Source organism: Plectrocnemia conspersa, unplaced genomic scaffold (assembly GCF_051122295.1).
Source record: "Plectrocnemia conspersa isolate PC_06_02 unplaced genomic scaffold, ASM5112229v1 ptg000013l, whole genome shotgun sequence".
Classification (NCBI taxonomy): Eukaryota; Metazoa; Arthropoda; class Insecta; order Trichoptera; family Polycentropodidae; genus Plectrocnemia; species Plectrocnemia conspersa.
The window spans coordinates 22,389,686-22,408,040 of record NW_028277177.1 but is presented as its reverse complement, the minus strand read 5'-3'; the positions used below and the strand labels follow the sequence as shown (position 1 = coordinate 22,408,040).

The window sequence follows — 18,355 nt, the reverse complement described above, 5'->3', positions numbered from 1 at the left end:
AATAATGTTATTTAAATGTGAACCATTCTGAATTGGGCATTATTAACTGCTTAGATAGTGAATTAAGGTATATGAAAAGTCACATAATCAGTTAAATATTTATTAAGTATAAAGGTAAATATTTAATTGCGAGTTTTTTATAATGTTTACTGAATAGTATTTGTTGCATTGCAATATTTAGTGTAATAAATCCGCAACTTGCATATAAAGAATTTAAGAAAAAAGCGTAAATTTTGTAAATAAGATTGGAATTGACCTTAAACGCACGTTATCGTTTATTGTCTGATTTTAAGAACCTCAAAATTTGCATAATACATTTTTACCCAATTAAAAAAATGTTGTTGTATTGTTCCGTAATAATATATGTAGATACATACATAATAAGCTACATATTTATTATTTATTTTTTATAGAAATTTAAATAATTAAATATTTATCTAAATACACACACAGGCGCATGTTTATCGAACGTGTATGGGTCGTCTGCGATCTCGCAGACTAATATATGTGCTACAGACTAACTGGCGACAGAATAAAAGATCCTGTCTGCGAATCTGTGGATGTGTTTGATCAAAGCACACACATACATGGGTTAATAATGTATTATAATAATAATGAGTTTATAAGCAATAACATATTTATAATATTAAAAAGTATTGCTACAATATAATATGAAATATTCAACATTTAAAACGTTTTGTTACGCTTATACTCTTTTGTTTAATCGTTTTTCAATACAGCGAAATATGTAAATAAAACGACTAAACGATCGTGTCGATAAAATCTCGTGGCTTTTCATTCACGTTTTATATCTGTTGAGCTTTTCGCCGTCTGGAAAATTACATAGTGCGTTCACCCCTTTGAAACGCGCACGGAAAAAATAATTATCCACGAATTGATCGATTCACTATTTTATACCACTATGCCACTCGATTGTGTCTCTTTGCCCTTTCGAATGGGTCTTTTGTGCGAATTTTAACGGAGCACTTGTCAAGCGAACCGTCACATCTGAAAGTCAATGTCGAACTGAAAGACTCTGCTGAGTCGAACTGTCAGTGCTTCACAATTTCAACTACGCCAAACTGTATATGTGCGATTGGTATATATTGTTAAACGGAAATTCCATAAAGTAAACTGTTGATCGCTTATTCTTGGAGTCAATCTATTATTAAAAAATCGTTTCTGTTTGTTCTCACGCAATCCACATCGATTACGATTTGGGTTGGCCAAATTATACTATTTTTTTTAATAATTAAATTGAATGATTGATGAAAAATATAGTGGTGTCATTTTTTTTGAGTCATTCTGTATTTAAAGCTTAGCGTGACTATATTAATTAGAAATGTGATACTTTAAAATAAATCATTGACATAACCATCAATCTTAAAATACCAAAATATATGCATACAATACACTGAAACGTTTATTTTTTTAAGTGAATTAAAGTATATAAAAGCAGGCGTCCTTAAAATATAAGTTAACTACTAAATACCAAAGTACATATAAAAAAATCATATGATTTTTTTACTCCATTCCTTTATAGGCTTACAAATAATAATTTCCAATAAAAAAATTAGCAATATTTTTTAAAGAAAAGTGTCGAAATTATTAGTAAAACATTTCGTAGATTTTTATAATTATTAATAATACAGACCCTCAAATTTAATAAAATATTTTTTTGACATTAAATACTAATTTTAATATTATTATTTCACATTTTTATTCATAGCTTGGAATTTATGACTTGATGATATTAAAACACAATGATCAAAAAATCTATAATTATATCATATATTAAAATTTACTTTCAAGTTTAATAGAATAAATAATATAATCCTTTTCAAAGTTAGAAATTTACTTCCCACACTGTACATCAGTGCTCAAAGATTCCCAATTTAAAATATATAATAATTAATTTTGGAATATAGAAAAGTTTTAATTACTAAAATTATTGCTACCTGACATTAATGTATTTAAATACTATACAACTATATTACGCTATCACGCTATTATTTCCTGTATACAAATCGTGACGTTTCTAACTCATAATTTCGTCACAAGCTAAAATCTAAAAAATGCATTTCAGGTAATTTACTCGAAAAGCAAACAATGCTGCGACTTGCCTTGACATTTAACAATTTAGCTAAACACTAATTTTAAACACGACCCTGAATCGTAAAAGTTTTGCACCTTGTGCCAATTAGAAAGTCTGTTAAATAAACAGTTTTATCCAGATATAATATATATATATATATATATGTTATATTAAGATTATTAAAATTAAACATATAATTATGTATAAGTTATGAAAAAAAAGAATACAGTTTAAATAATGAATACAAAGCAATACACACAAAATTCCATGTAAAAGAAACAGTAAGAAATAGTAAGATTATTTACTTATTTATTTATAATAATATATGAAGTTGCATTTTAATTATAGTTGCTGCCATAAAGACATCTTGAAATGCCCCAAAAATATCACGATTTATTACTTCTTAATTTTATTAAAAAATAAAAAAATCAATACCAGCCATAGAAATTTAGGAAATTTCGGCAGTTACAAAGTAATTTTTATTTTATTATTTTTTATGATCATGGCTGGTATAAATAACATTAAGGTTAAAAAACTTCGCTCCAACTTGGAATAAAGATGAGATTGGATAAATTCTCAATTTGAGCTACACCAAATCAAAAGAGATAGCATCAGCGTCACTTTGAACATCTGATCTGGTACAAAACATTCACATGAATCTTGAGAGTTCAACCCGATCTTCAATACGACATGGAAACCATGTGACGCAGTAATATTAATTATTGCACAAATGGTATGACTCAACTGTTAACTATAAAAAACGTACTATTTTTGAGTGAGATGCATAAAAAAACATTGGTAATGATTTTAATATAAAATGTTATAGCTAAATGCTTTTTTACCTTAATATATAAGACCTTAATATATAAGACCTTAATATATAAGACTTTTGAAAAATCATAAGTGGTCTTCAAATAGTATTTAATATAGTGGTGAAATTTAAACACCCCTCCTTTCTCTACTTCGAAAATTAAAAATTAAAAATAAAATAAAATTTTTGAATTTTTTATGTAAATAATATTAAAAACAATGTTAGATAGACAAAATAAAATTTAACCCTTTGACTGCCGATGACACCTATGGAAGTCATTAAGAAAATCGCCAGTATGCATTGGGCACCTAAAAGTGTCATGAACCTTTGAGCCTTATGATATTTTTTTGTATAATTTAAGGTTGAAAAACACTTTAATTTATTAAAATAATATTTAAATAACGTATAGTATAAATAAGTGTTAAATTAAGAAATAGCGCGCAAAAATATTTGCCGCGGTGCAGGGCTAATAAATATCTACAATAAATTAAATTAATAAACTGAAAATGTTTCCAAGTAGATTTGGGTAAGACATAGCATTTTTGCAATATTCTTTTTTTCTAGTATATAAACCAAATTTTTAATTTTTACTTTTTTTAAATAACCGCCATTTTGAAGAAGCTGTGATATTTCCCATTTAAGTTTTTCAGAAACATAGATCAAAATATGATTTAAACTACGCTGTATTGTATGTATTAAAAAAATATTACATCATATATACAGAAAGGGGCAAAAGTAATTTTATCATTTAAAAAATTATTTGTTTTTAATTTTTTAGAATTTTTTTAATTCCTCTATTACAAAATATTTTACATAATCTCACGGATCTCCAGTTTGTTCTTAAGTTAAAGAAAATATCCTTTTTGTAAATATCTGCACACCAATAAATCTTAAGATACGAAACTAGGGTAATGCGCTGACTAATAAAACTATTCTTCTTAAAAAAGAAATAGCCTCATCAGCTGCCATTACCTTCCAGGTGGATTATACAGCAGCTGATCCTTTTTTAAGGCTATGCTATACACTCTTAACATTTTCCCAGACACAATTATTTTAGTCTTTTCTAGAAACTTTCTTGACTTTTTTGGATAGAAGTATTAGATCTTTGACTGGCGGGAAACCATAGACAATACACATGGATTTTTAAAAGAATCTATTGACAAATTTTCTCCATATGTTATATGCATGTTGTAAATGAATTCATCACACGTTTCCAAAGCTTCTATTTTTTAGAATATAAAATATAAATTAAATAAATTATAAGCTCATTAAAGACTTTTGACGATATTCAAAGAAGCTGCCTTATTTTTTTAAGATCCGACATTGAAGATATTTTACTAATTTTTTTTAAACTTTAAAACTGATTTTTATTACCAACAATTAATTTTACTCTATATTTAATAATTTATGTTTTAATCACTATGTTTACCCATTGGCGTCCAAAAATGTTGTTCTACTCTACACAATCACTAATAAGCAAATGAGTTCTAGTAATGATAACTATACCAGTTCGAAGTGCTTTGTCCTCTTCATCCGTCTTTTCAAGTTGTCCACATTGAGGAGTTTGCTGCCTCGATGTTGACGTGCTGATGGAGCCTCGTTTCATAGCACTAATGACTTCTTCGACACTTCACGATGTATGTCTTTATCACTAACATATCACGAATTCACAATGTTTCGTAATTTTTAATCATTTTAATGTGGCACTGTTTGGAACATCCCCAGAGTTGTATGTCGCAGACCCAAAATGGTTTCAGGATTTGATTTTGTTGTTTATTGATAGTTTAGAGTTTCTTACCATAAGTCAATATAGCTTTCTATATTTTATTTCAAGTTATTTTTATATTTTATATGTTCCTTTCACTGCAGTTTCCCTGTATTTCCAAATGGGATAGAGTTGCCGTTTATAAATATTTGCAATTGATTATTTATATATTTTTTCAACCCAACACTCAACTTTATTTTCTATTTTTTGCTCTAATTGGTGATCATATCAGCGACTTGGTGTTGGTGTTGGTGTTTTTCAGTAGTATTCGCTATTTCTTTCCCCACTGTCAGGATTTCTGTATCGTCTGTGAATTGTGACCTTCTCTATTTGTGGCAATAAATACAGTATCGGCCCTAGAGCACGTCCTTATGGGACTCCAACTCTTATTTCTTAAAATTCAGAATATTCCTTATTTTGTTTAATTCCGAATAATCTATTGGAAATGTACGATTCAATTAATTCTACACATTGCTTTTTTTAAAAGAAGTTCTTTTTTTCGATTTACGATTTGTAGCAATAAAAACAAATTAAGTCCTCTTAATTTCTGCTTATTATATTGACTTATTTCAGTCTTATTTCCACGGGCTACTAATTTTCTCACATTTCTGCATAGGAAATCATAAAAATCGCTATGTTTAATATTGATTCTAGACATTTATCCTCCGCGCTATTGCGAGCCCCGAGCACCTATCCACGTCTAAACTATTCATTTACACATTCAATGTTTTTTTGCGAATCTAATCCGACGTAGAATTGTTTAAATATTAAAGAACAATAGAACTTTTAGTATGGACCTCGGTGAGCTAGCATATACGTGCTCCTACATAGTAGAGTCTTGTGGAAACTTTTTCTAGTCCCGTGCGGATTCTTCACTCGTTTAACGTCTTGGGGCCACAAAGCGAGTTTGCCTTTGAATATTTGAAAATTTAATGTTGAGATCCATTGATATAGTGTCTGCGGTAACCAGGCAACGGTTGCCTAGCAAACAGAGGGTCGTCTGGTCGCGCCGATACACCACTACAAATGTTTCCAGTCTGGTACGTACGGCTCGTATGGATTAAATTCGCACTTTTGTAGATAGGATATAGTAGATGTAGTAGTAGAAATTCTCAGTATCTCAATTTAATATGTGCTCAACAGAAAAAAACGTAATATAATAGAAAACATTATACCTACGGGATAAATAAAAACAAATGTATAAATATACTATATTTAAAAAATATTTTTTTATATAAATAATATGATTATTAAATATTGTAAAATGAATCAACATTTTGGGCATTGTCAATATAATACATAGTATATAGTTTAATTTAATAGATACTGTAAAATTCCCCATACAGCTTAAAAATGTAGTTTACTTACATTTCCTTTAAAAAATACTCCAAGACTTGTCGTGTAGCGTGCTAATTGGAGATGTTTTGTGGTATTCAGAGAACGTCATCGTGATACAGAACTGTGTGAGGTTCAACCCAGAATATTTAGCGTCCCGGGCTCTAAAAAAAATAATGATCATTTGAGATTTTTGTCCTGAGAGAGTTAAAAACAAAAATAAAGTCATCACGGAAATTTTTCTGTAAAATCCATCTCGTAAATTTTTCTCCGAGAAGATTAACAGAGGACTTTATATTATTAGAATTTATATTATTATTAACTTTTAATTTTCTAAAAATAAACGAGCGATCACAAGATTCGCGCAATTACGTTTTGTTATATCAATTAGCACGTATTCACTAATTAATTATTTTTAATCTGAAAAATCTGGTAAAGTTATTTTATAAACATATATAAATTATCACATATATAGAGAAATATAGATGCCGCTATCGGACGGTAAAGTTGAAATAGCAGTTATTGGAAGTTGGAAAGTCTTCACTGGCGTATCGAGTTGTATTATTATCGGCTACAATGTCGGTGGAACAGCTGGGATCTGTCTTGATGTTCTCTTGTGTTGCTCTATGAACCACCCGCTGATGTCTCTCGTGTCAATACAGTCTCTGCTGCTGTGAATGTGGCGTCTCTGTGTCATCTGTCCGGCGTCTTTCCCTCGGTGACAAATCTTTTATAATTCTGGTGCAAGACAGCTCTGGCAAATCACAGATAAGAATGTTTTCGAGCCAATTGCATCGATTCTTGGACACACTTCCGAATTATAATCACGCCTAAAGAGAAACGGTACAGATGGCCACAGTTAGGCGATCGGTAACCAAAAGCTCGAAGAACAATATCAAGGTACGTATAGTAAAATATAATATAATGTCGCGTCCTTCTCAAACAAAGAGTAGTTTTTCGGCAGTACTTGTATGTGATCAAGTTTCAGAGCGGACGTACTTAGGTGATTAAGTGGTCCATGCGATATTTTTGTTTATTATCACAATTGTTTGGTCACTAGATCTCTCTTCCATTGCTGTGAATATATATTACTATGTGTGTGCGACCCAAGTTTCGAGAAATAAAAAATGTTTTTAAAAAAGATACATATTTTAATTGGCGAAGATATTTTAAACATTAATACTGTTTATTGTATTTTTAACATTTTCAAATATATCACAGATAAATATAATAAAATGGACTATAAAAAACTGGACACCATAGAAAAAATCAAGTTCTTGCACTTTAGCAAATTGTTTTAATTAATTTTAAAAAAATTAACTCTATCTTAAATTACAATCTCATAAGTACATTGTTTTATTTTGATACTAAATTATATTTCTTCTTGCTAAAAATTTAATTTGGTCATTCTATTTATTATGTTTGTTTTTTAACATAGGAAACTACGTTGGAGCTATATTAGTTACTAAATTATTTATGCAATCAGCAGTGTCACTGGCGTTTATTATTAACACTTCAATTAAATTACATAGTAACTAGTAGCAACTCATCAAATAAAGTGTCATAAAATGCTTAATAAAACTAATTATAATTATAAATATGTTTCCTAAAAAATAAATATATTTTAAATATAATAATCAAAAGCTATAGATCAAATAAAGTTGGTACCGTATTCAAAATAAGCTGTTGAATTAGTCTAGTCTTCTGTGCCTTTTTATTTTAGGTGATTGCCCTCACTTGTAGGTTTTAACCCCATCTTTTCCCAGGAGACACAAACTTTCAAGACGGAATCAACATTAATATGTTAATTTATAGTTTATCTCAAGTGCCTTAAATTAATAATTGTCTAGGATTTTTTAATTTGCAATTTGAAATTATACTCAAAAAATTTCAATCAACGTTATATATATTATTGTAACTTATAATGTTACTATCGACAGTTTGAGAATAAATAGCAAAAAAATCTATAATAAAACCAACGCCATGTTTAACGTCAGCAAACGAGGTTTATTGCATTCGAGAACTGTTTTTAAAATTCTTGGCTGGCTCTCAAATATGCATTTAGCCAATGCGTTTCATATAGGAACACACGATTTCTCGTTAGGCCACTACTAAAGAGGGGTTTTGGAACGTAATTAAGCATAATACCGCATATGTACATATTTAATTAAATATGAAATCTCGCATGTCTTCAAACAATTCCAACTCCAAGGATGATCAATCCATAAATTATTCGGGCGTGTCTTACTAAACACACGCGTACATATTCGGCAGATATATGTATTTATTCTTTCATAAAATACTATATATGTACGGGGAATTTTATTAACCACAAATATAAAATATTAATATATGAACACCTTATCAGATATTTTTATGATATTTTGGAGAGGCATTTACGCGGTACTAGTCTTCGTTAATTATGCATAGATAGTTTAATTTTACAAAACTTGTAGTTGACAGTTGTACTCTTGCTGGGTAAATAAATAACTACCCCTTATATTAAAAAATAATGAAACTTCATACATATATCATGCAAAAAGACATAATTAAGTATAAAATGTATAGTTCCGTGCAATTCCTCAAAATCACGACGATTCTATCTTTATCAATTAAATTTTTCAACTGGTGTTCCCTCTATATTGACACGTGGCAGGTCACAGATCGTCACGGGTATAGCGTACCAAATCGTAACTGACTCGGTATTTAAAGCTCGAACGAATAAAGAAATCAAAGATGGAATCTAGCTTTTAATTTTCAAGCGGGAATGGAGAGGAATAAGGCTCAAAACTGTATATGTATTCAACTTTGAAACTGTATCTGACTTGAAATAAAAAAATATTAAAAGTGTAATAATTAATCGCTTTGAATTGTATACACTATACAGTTAAAATAGTCAAAGGTAAAAATGAAAAACGCCCTCAAATGATAATATATTGCATAGAGTGCGTGCGTAGCGAGAACTCAAATTTATATTAATTAACAGCGAGCTTTTTCAAACGCGAAAGCTTTTAACGGAAAATTTCTGACATATAATTTGTAATGCACAATTATACGACGTTCGGGGAGGAAAAACTAATTTGCGAAAGTGATTTTATTTCGCTTTATTTTCGGCGCTGGGTATATGGATGGAATGGATAGACCCTCACGAGTCGTTATCCAAGCCGCACCCAACTAATGAATTATAAGACCAAAACAAACTGAATACCCACACATATTAAATATGATTAGCATATCAAATTTTAATATGTATCAACCAATTTGAACTTTGTAACTTATTGACTTTAAAAATACAACATTGCTTTAGTAAGAAAGCATTGCTGGGCCGACTGGGGCTAATTGCTAAGAGTTGCAGTTATTGCATTTTTTAACGGTGCACCCTTTCGTTTTCTCAGTTTTATCATATCGCGGAATCTAGTCGAGTATGGCATAAAAAAACTGTAACAATCCACTAACACGCCATGTTACGTGCCTGCCATTAGATTCGGAATACACGGGTCTTTGGAAGGAATTATATTCGGTGTTTGACTGTAACATTTATAACCCTAACCTACACCTCATCGATAAAGCTCATCGTAGGATAATAAATTATGTACGTGAAAAACTTTTATATGTGTCAAGGATTTCTATTATATTTAATTAATCTGCTACCTAAAACTGGTTTATTTGCGATACGTTATATTATATGTTAATGGCAAGATACAATCGTGTGAAGTAACCTAACCGGAATTGGTCATTAGCAGTGGTCAAACAATGGGGTTCAAACGCCATGAATAGACTATGAGCACATAATGTGCGACTGTACATGGCGTGTATCTAAGTGCAACTACTTGTTTACAATCATCAAGAATAGTTAAGCCCCCAATCGAAATATATTATTAGATATTAAATTGTTATTTCTTAATCTCGTAGAAACTGTAAGATAATAGTTATTATAATTATCTTTACAATTTTAATACGGTTCATCTTGCATATAAATCATGATTGCACACTCACCAAAAAAACAGTTCATATCACTCTACGACACTCGTAAATAGTTTGATATAAAATTCACCGTCCACTAGTGCTTTTAAGTTACCCTGACGATCATGACGTCACGACAAAGTCTTTATATAGATGGTATTATTAGTCCGCTCTTTGTGATAAATTAATGTGGGTTCACAAGTCACAACCTATAGCATATTCACGATCGTTATACATCAATGTATATTTTTTAGGTTGTGCCCTGGATGGTTGTGATGTGTGAATGTATGAATATATAATATTATTTTAAATCAAGCCTGTTCCCCATTATAGAGATGATAAGAACATTAAGCTAATTTCATATGTAAATAATTTGTTAAAATAAAATACAAATTTAGGTCTTAAGCTCAATATTTAAAATTTGTGTTCAAACTTCTTCCCCCCTCCCCTCCCCTAGCTACGCTACTAACTTGTGACCATTTTATGTCAATGTATTCTGTACTGGTCTTAGCTATTTATTAGTTTAAATTATGTTGTCATGCATTTGTGGTTAAATAAATATTAATAACATAGCATAAATATCTAGTCAAAATATATTTTTATTGTATTTTTTTGTAAAAATTTAAAAAACGTTTTTAACTGATTTTTAAAGTGTTTTTTTTATACAAATCCTTATTAATATATAGTATTATATGATAATTCAAGCAATCTACAAATTAAAACCTATGGCGATATTTTTTTATTTTATTATTAAGTTCAATTTACAAAAAATGTCTTACTTCACGACAAATTAAAGCAAAATGTGTTTTTAAAATAAGGTATTTGCTTTAAAAAATCACAATTTATAAAGAAAAGAGCAACATCTTGTAAGTTAATAAAGAAAATAGGATTTTTTAGTAAAATCCTATTTTATACTGCATGTAATTCTATGAAGACATTTTATTTGCAGAAATGGCGGTTAAAAGTGTATTATCCACGCTATTTTCTATATTGTATTTATGAAATAAAACTATCCTTTGAAATAAGTTGAAAAAAATATTTTGAGAGTAATTTTGCAGATATATTTTTGCGGAGAAAAAATAAAACTAACTTCTACCAATTGTGTCTCAGGTAAAACTAAAACGGTATTTACGTATAATTTTTACAAATCAATGAATTATATTCAAAAGAGGGGGACTTATATTTAATATATTAAATGTATTTAAATATATTTTATTGATACTCGAAGTAAATACATATTTTATTTCTTAAATTAAATATAAAACCTTAACCTATTTTATTGTGAATAATATTTTTTTTAATTTTAAATAATAAATATATTGGTCTAGAAATATATACATAATTTTAATAATTTTATTGCTACTAAATATTTAATTTAATCCTAATTTTAAAACCATAAAAGGTATGGTCTCAAAATTGATTGTTAAGTCTAAAACTTGGCTTGTTGAACTGAGCTGTCAAAATGTCAACTGGAATGAGTCAAAAAGAATACTTGAAAAAATACCTCAGCGGAAGTAAAAAAGATGAAACAAAAAAGAAAAAAAAGAAGAAGAAAGTCATCGGACAAGGGTAAACTTAAAAAATTTAGCAAAAATATATTTCCATATAAAAAATTAAGGTTATGTTTTATGTCAACAATATTTTTTACTCATTATGGCAGTTTTGAATAATAATATTATTAAGTAGTATTTGAAACTCGATATGATTATAGTTAAACTCAAAATTACAGAATGAAAATAATCGACGACGACCTCGATCTATCAAGAATGAAACCTTTAGAAGACAGCGAGCTTGATATATTATATGCAGAAGATGCACCTGTGATTGTGGGCATAATCGACGATGAAGAAGAAGAACGAAGAAGAAAGGCGCACTTTACCAGTAATACATGGAGAGTGATTAATCATGTGAGTATATTATTTTACATATCATTTCAATATTGTCGATTTAATTAATAATTTAATTTAATTTGAACAGGACGACGGTTTCAACTCCTCCATCAAAGTCGAACAAATCAGAAGAAAAATAAAAATCGGCGATCTCGGTGGCGAGTCTCCTAAGAGCGATTCCGATCTTAGTCCACCGAGGGAAAATAAAGGTGACGATTCAGATTTGAGTCCAGTGCGAACGAAAAAAAACAATAATAAATCTGGATACGATTCCGATCTTTCTCCTCCGAGACAACAGAAAAGAACATCAGATCGAGAGACAAAAAGGCTTCAGAATAAAAGTAAAAAGCAAGATTCGGATTCCGATTTATCGCCGCCTCGAAAAAAGGTAAATAAAGATGTCGATTCAGACTTATCGCCGCCGAGAAGGAGAGATAAGTACAAAGATGAATCAAAAGCGCATCATAGAGATCGAAACGATGGAAGAGAAAGAGGGAGAGATCAAAATAGAGAACGTGGTAATAGAAAAAGTAGATGGGACGCCGATGAGGATAGGCGAGAAGGTAGAGATGATAAAAAGATGTCGAAGACGCTGGAAGGCAAAAGAGCTGGCTTGCAAAACGCTAGACAACTTAAAGATGAAAATGATGAAATTAAGAAAAAAGAAGATGAGTTATTTGGTAAATTATCGGAAGATTTGACTGGAAGAAATGCGGCAACAATCAAGAGGAACTTAAAAAGTGATTTAATACTTCTAATGATTTTATTGCGATTATGTTATATGTGTATTAATTATTTGCTTGATTGTAGATCGTGATCGTAATTCTGAAGCCGAGAAAGCCGCCGAAAAGGATAGAGAAGAACGTCAAAAGATATTGGATGAAAAATATAGTAAATGGGGAAGAGGGTATGTTTTATTTTCATTGATTGTTTTTAATTTTTAGTTGGCTTTATTTATTTTATGATTGTGTTTATAGATTGAAGCAAACAGAGGAGCAAGAATCCAGAGTTAAAGATTACCTTCATGAAGCTTCTAAACCTTTGGCGAGATATAAAGATGATAAGGATTTAGATCAGCAACTTCGCGAAAGAGAAAGAATGGAAGATCCGATGTTGGAGTATATACAAAAGAAGAAAAAAGAAAACGAAGGAGAAGAATCGGGTGAAAGTAAGTTTTGTTCAAACTTTTCCGTAGAATCTATATTTAGTATCAAGAATGTACTCTTCTTATTTTTGCTTTTGCTGATCATTCATGCTTTGTTTCCTCCAGTTGCAAACCTAAATAGTTATTTTACTATACAGTGGCTCTTCATTAATTAATTCATGCATGACAAAGTTCCATCTGAAGTTTTCTCCATGAACAGGTATCACAGCAGTAATCACCTGAATGCAGATCATTAAACTTTGCAAATGCTTAGTTGTGTTCTATTATGTGTTCAAGTAACTCATGTCTATATTTAAACAGTAAGTTATGCAAATTTTATTTGCTAAGATCAGTGAGACAGGTTTAGTTCTCTTCATATTTTTTTATATTTTTATAAAAGTTTGTTATTACATCAGATTTCGGTCATTGGTATTTCTCTTTTGACTTACCTTAACCCTTTCTAGTCCTATGTCGAATCTCATTCAACATTTTTATTATTAGTTAAAAAAATTATCATGCATTAGAAAAACATAAACTGTTGAATATAAATGTTTTGTGTATACTTGAATGAAATAAAATAGTTTTGTCAACACATAGTTTAATAAAAAATATTGGTTTATCTTAAAATTTTGTAAATCTATTATGGACCTGGTAGAGTTTTTTTTTTTTTTTTTTAGAACCGCAAAGGATTATTACTATCTTATGAATCTCGTGAAATATTTTATTTATTGGTGTTATTCATTATCTACAGGTTATCCATTATACAAAGGAGCTTATCCTCCGAACCGATTCAACATTCGTCCAGGACACAGATGGGACGGCGTCGACAGATCGAGCGGTTATGAAAAGTCATACTTTAACATGAAAAACTCAAAAATTGCCCAAGAAGAAGAAATATACAAATGGAGCACGGAAGACATGTAAAATAATTATTTTGATTATGATTTTTTTTAAATAAATACACAGCAGAAAAATGCAAAGCAGTTTTATTAATTAACGCTCATAACAAAATGGAAATTGTATAAATATACATTAATTTAATATGTGTGTATATTCAGATCTATGAAGTGATAACATTATAAAGCGCATTATTATATAAAAATATTGTATATAAATTATTTCAGGAATACGCTATTTGCTACTATTACATACGGTTTGTATCATCGTGTTAGAATATTGTTAATGTCGTATTGCTTTCATTAGAATGAGACTATAAATATACATGCAGTTCTTATACGGAATAATATAACGTGCATGTATTTATATAAACTTTAAATTGGCATTTCATCTAAATTGAAAATCACTAACTCATCGTTTATAATATATTATACTATAAATATCAGGTAAATTGATATAATGAGAATTATTTCCTAGACTGTTCCGATACAGTAAATAGTCAACGTGTCACCATCCGAGCCAATTAAAATTATCATTAAAAGAAATCTATCAAACACAGCCATGTATTATAAAGTAAAATTAGATGGAGACAATATATTGAATTTGTCAAATTTAAATGCGGAACAGCCGTTAGATGAGAGCCAATCAATGTCGTCCTCCTCTATTATAATTGGATCTTCCTCGTCCTCCGCCGTAAGATTGGCCGCCTCCTCCTCCTCTAGCATCGTAATTAGACCTATCGTCGTGCTCGTTCTGGTATCTCCCCTTCGCTTGATAACCTTGCTGATTGCCTTGGTATCCTTGATTGTCATAGTAGCTCTGATTGCCTTGATTCTGATAGTTTTGGTATCCCTGATTTTGATTTTGATACCCCTGTTGGTATCCCGCTGCCTGGCCTTGCTGATAATATTGACCTTGTTGCTGCTGAGGCTGTTGTTGAGCTTGTTGCTGAGGCTGTTGAAAACCTTGCTGCTGATAGCTATTGTTGTGACCGTTATTTTTATACCCCTGATCTTGATAACCTTGATTTGGTCTAGCATCTTGGTAGTTTTGATTTCTATTGCCTCGGCCGCCACCACCTCCGCCCCTAAAAATAAATTTATTATTAATATTTTTTTATATTACAAACAAGTCTTTCAAAAAATTCAAAATATACACAGTTATAACCAATAATTCACATTATATTGTAGAAATATGTTCTAAATTCTTAACATGTTTATGAAGCATTACCGTGCATGGCTCGTAATACATTCTCAAAAACAACCCGAACTTAGCATTTACCTATTGTCGTTATTTTGAGCGGGTGGATTCCAATTGCCTTGTACTTTAGAACCGCCGCCAAATCCTGATCCTCCTCGTCCACCTCCTCTTCCGCCTCTTCCACCTCCGATTCCACCTCCACCTCCCTATAATTTACAACAAATATATTAAGTTCTGTACCTTGAATTAATTATTAAAATTATTTTTAGATATCAAACAACTTACCGATGATGATCGTTGTTGCCAACTAGGCATTTCAGGTGGAGGAGGTTCTTGCTCGGAAGGTCGCCCACCTCTATCAGGAACCTAAAAATAATTGATTCATTATAATCAACATCAACAATCAAAACAAATTTATTCAAACACTTCATATAACTCACTCTTCCGATTAAGACTTTATTAACATCACTAGTAGTGTTCACTCTGACGGAAGCATCGGACGTCTTTTTAATAATCAACAGAGTGCTCCTAGCTGCTAGAAAATCGCTAATTTTAATTGAGGTAGTATTCGAAAGCTTTTGGCGAAGGGGTCGATACACGGATTGTATCTCTTCTTTCTTTGTAACACCTTTACCGGACCACTGTATCAAAAAAATATTATTAATACTTGAATAAAAAATTAATAAGACAATAGAAGATCAATACCTCGAAGCTTTGTATTGTACAGTCCAATCTCGTGATCAGCATCTGATGTCTTCTGTTATAATCGTCGTATAAACGACTATAAGCGGCATCTACTTCTCTCCATTGCTTTTCGGTTAAAGTCTTATTATATAGAGGTCTTCCGACATAATTCGGTCCTTCTTTCTGAATCACTTCTTTGAGTTTAACTTCGATTTTGGCAAATAGCATATCCGGTGTAATGTCTGGAGGCGGTTTATTGAACTTCAAGGCGATGAGAATATCTTTAAGATCTTTGGCAGTTTGTGTTTCTTGCTTTAAATTAAAAGTAAAACAAAGGTAATATAATAGTTTAAAATAATTAAGTTATAATAATGTATAAAATAATACTCTGTTTACTGAGCTTCTGAAGTATTTGCTATTTTTAGAAAAATTTCATCAAATAAAGGAATCAGTCAGGTGAAAGAAAGGTATATTTTAAAAAGTTTGATTTGCTGATAAAAAAATATTAACATATTATATCTAAACCTAACCCTAAAGATCAACGAATTCCATGATTTTGATATTTTACCGGACCCTTCTTACTTGACGTACTGTAATACTCACAATAGTTACTTCCATAGCGGTCGGCATATCTTGGGGTCGTTTAATGGCAAACATTCGAGCAGTCATCAATTCAGATAGGAGATAATCCAATAAAAGAACACGGTCGGCGTTATTTTGCAATCTAGACGATAAATGCCCTGAAATTGATTTATGTTTTGATGTGAATTAGGAGAAAAATTGATATTAAACTATAAAATCACTTACCGGTAGTTAGCGTTGCATAAGGACATCCAAGCTCTTTCAAAAATGAACTCAATTCTAAGATAAATGAACTAGCGTCATCAGGTCCCTGTGTAGCATGCACAGACTCTTCTAAGGAACATATTTCTTTCAGCTCCGCAGATATTTGGTGTACGAGTCCGGTATAATCGACGGACTTAGGTCCTTCGTCGACGGCCTTTGTGAAATTCTCCACTTTGAGTAACGGCCCATTGTAACTGAAATTATTATTATTTTTATATAATGTGAATTCTTATCTGATCATTTATTGGTTATTTACACAAATGTACTTCGTATAATCGAATTAGAAGTGTTAAAAATTAACTTTTATAATCAACAGTATCGCATTGAATCGTATGGTGAAAATACCTCATCTTAGAATATAATAAAAATGACTCAGTGTGGTACAATGTGTGGCTTTTTAAATTTACAAGAACGCGTGAATAAGAAAATAAAAAAGTATGCAAATATTTTAGGGCTTTATATAAAGTATATTTTAAAAATATAACGATTGGCTTTGCGGTAGTAATTGATATGTTACCCGGTATCTTCGAGAGCATCCAGAATGGATTCCATCACGACAGAAGCGCCGCTGTAAATGTTGCCATTTGCAAAAATGAAAACAGTTTGATTTAATTAAAATAAACTAACTACCTATTACTTCTTATTGCATTAATCAGAGCTTTGACCTAATAATAAAAATTCTTATATAAAAATTACTGATAATCTTAATATGCTTTAAATATTTTTTTGCAAAATTTTAGCATTTACTAGGATAATATCAAACATTTGCTTAATTAAGAATCTAAATTTATATAAAAAATATTTTCACACTATGAAATTAGGAATGTTGTAGGGGGCCTATTTATATATGTATTTATTTAGGTTTATTATGGCCAAAACTTGACGACACTCTGGCGTGACGGACTCTTCTTTTGGCGACACGTACCTCGCGCACCATCCACTTAAATGTAAACTGTACTAATAATTTAATAAAATGTTACTACAGCGGCTCAATCTGTATCTAATTGCCACTTGTCACCTCCCGTAGTAAAAATATAAACTTTATAATTACGTACAAGTAGCCGGTTTATATCCATTTACTAGTTTAAAAAAAAAAATCAAAAGATAAAATAAGAACAATAGTAGATAACAAGATAGGATAAATTAAGAAAAATTACTCTTATTTATAGTATAAATAAAAATATAACCTATCGAGCTAAAGATAATTTTTTAACTAGGGACCTAAAGCTACTAAAAATTGAATGCATTCTTCTAAAGCGGAATATGTTTAGGCATTTTACGTTTCTTTATACTTGAATTTAAGTTTATTCGGTAGAACGATCGCCTGTATAACCCACCTTTGGGCCTTGATATTTAGATCAAATAAACTTTAAGTGTCTGGTTAATTTGTTACTTTTAAATAAATATTTTTTGTAAATAAATGAAATGTTTCCGTTTTCTCTATTAAATAAGATATGCTAAGTTTAACGGTTGTCTATATAGTGATCCAATAAATGAGTTTGCTACTTTCTTCTTATTTAACAAGAATATTTAATTTTATTGTTGTAATCTACTTTTTCAGTACTTGTTTCTTTTAAATGCATTTCGTGATTAATTCTGAGGTTTGAATTCAAAACACGTGTACTTGTATGTAAGTTTTATTGAGTTCAGCGTGTACCGACCGTTTCGTAACGACGATCGTAGCTGACTGGTCTGTCAAAGACAGGGCCGGCCCGAGGGGCAGGCA

The 18,355-nt window shown here is 30.4% G+C and overlaps 3 protein-coding genes across 3 annotated transcripts in view; 1 reads left to right on the top strand and 2 right to left on the bottom strand.

Annotated features, from left to right (window-relative positions):
* igl (IQ calmodulin-binding domain containing protein igloo) overlaps nt 1-1,028 on the bottom strand; it is a 151,703-nt gene extending 150,675 nt beyond the window's left edge. The window contains exon 1 of the mRNA XM_088201862.1: nt 919-1,028. The gene's annotated coding sequence lies outside the window, so the exon portion shown is untranslated. The remainder of the gene's footprint in view (nt 1-918) is intronic.
* Nucleotides 1,029-11,394: 10,366 nt separating this feature from the next.
* On the top strand, nt 11,395-13,976 carry LOC148227621 (uncharacterized). Its single transcript, XM_088201543.1, has 6 exons — nt 11,395-11,538; nt 11,699-11,876; nt 11,947-12,598; nt 12,669-12,765; nt 12,836-13,026; nt 13,754-13,976. The coding sequence occupies exons 1-6, from the start codon at nt 11,432-11,434 to the stop codon at nt 13,924-13,926; spliced, it is 1,398 nt and encodes a 465-aa protein (XP_088057669.1). The 5' UTR covers nt 11,395-11,431; the 3' UTR covers nt 13,927-13,976.
* LOC148227620 (protein FAM98A-like) lies at nt 13,973-17,205 on the bottom strand. Its single transcript, XM_088201542.1, has 8 exons — nt 17,147-17,205; nt 16,591-16,823; nt 16,387-16,523; nt 15,805-16,095; nt 15,540-15,740; nt 15,385-15,465; nt 15,181-15,305; nt 13,973-14,986 (listed from the first exon to the last, which is right to left on the bottom strand). Exons 1-8 carry the CDS (start codon nt 17,179-17,181, stop codon nt 14,545-14,547), a joined length of 1,545 nt encoding a protein of 514 aa, XP_088057668.1. The 5' UTR covers nt 17,182-17,205; the 3' UTR covers nt 13,973-14,544.
* Between the last annotated feature and the right edge of the window lie 1,150 nt (nt 17,206-18,355).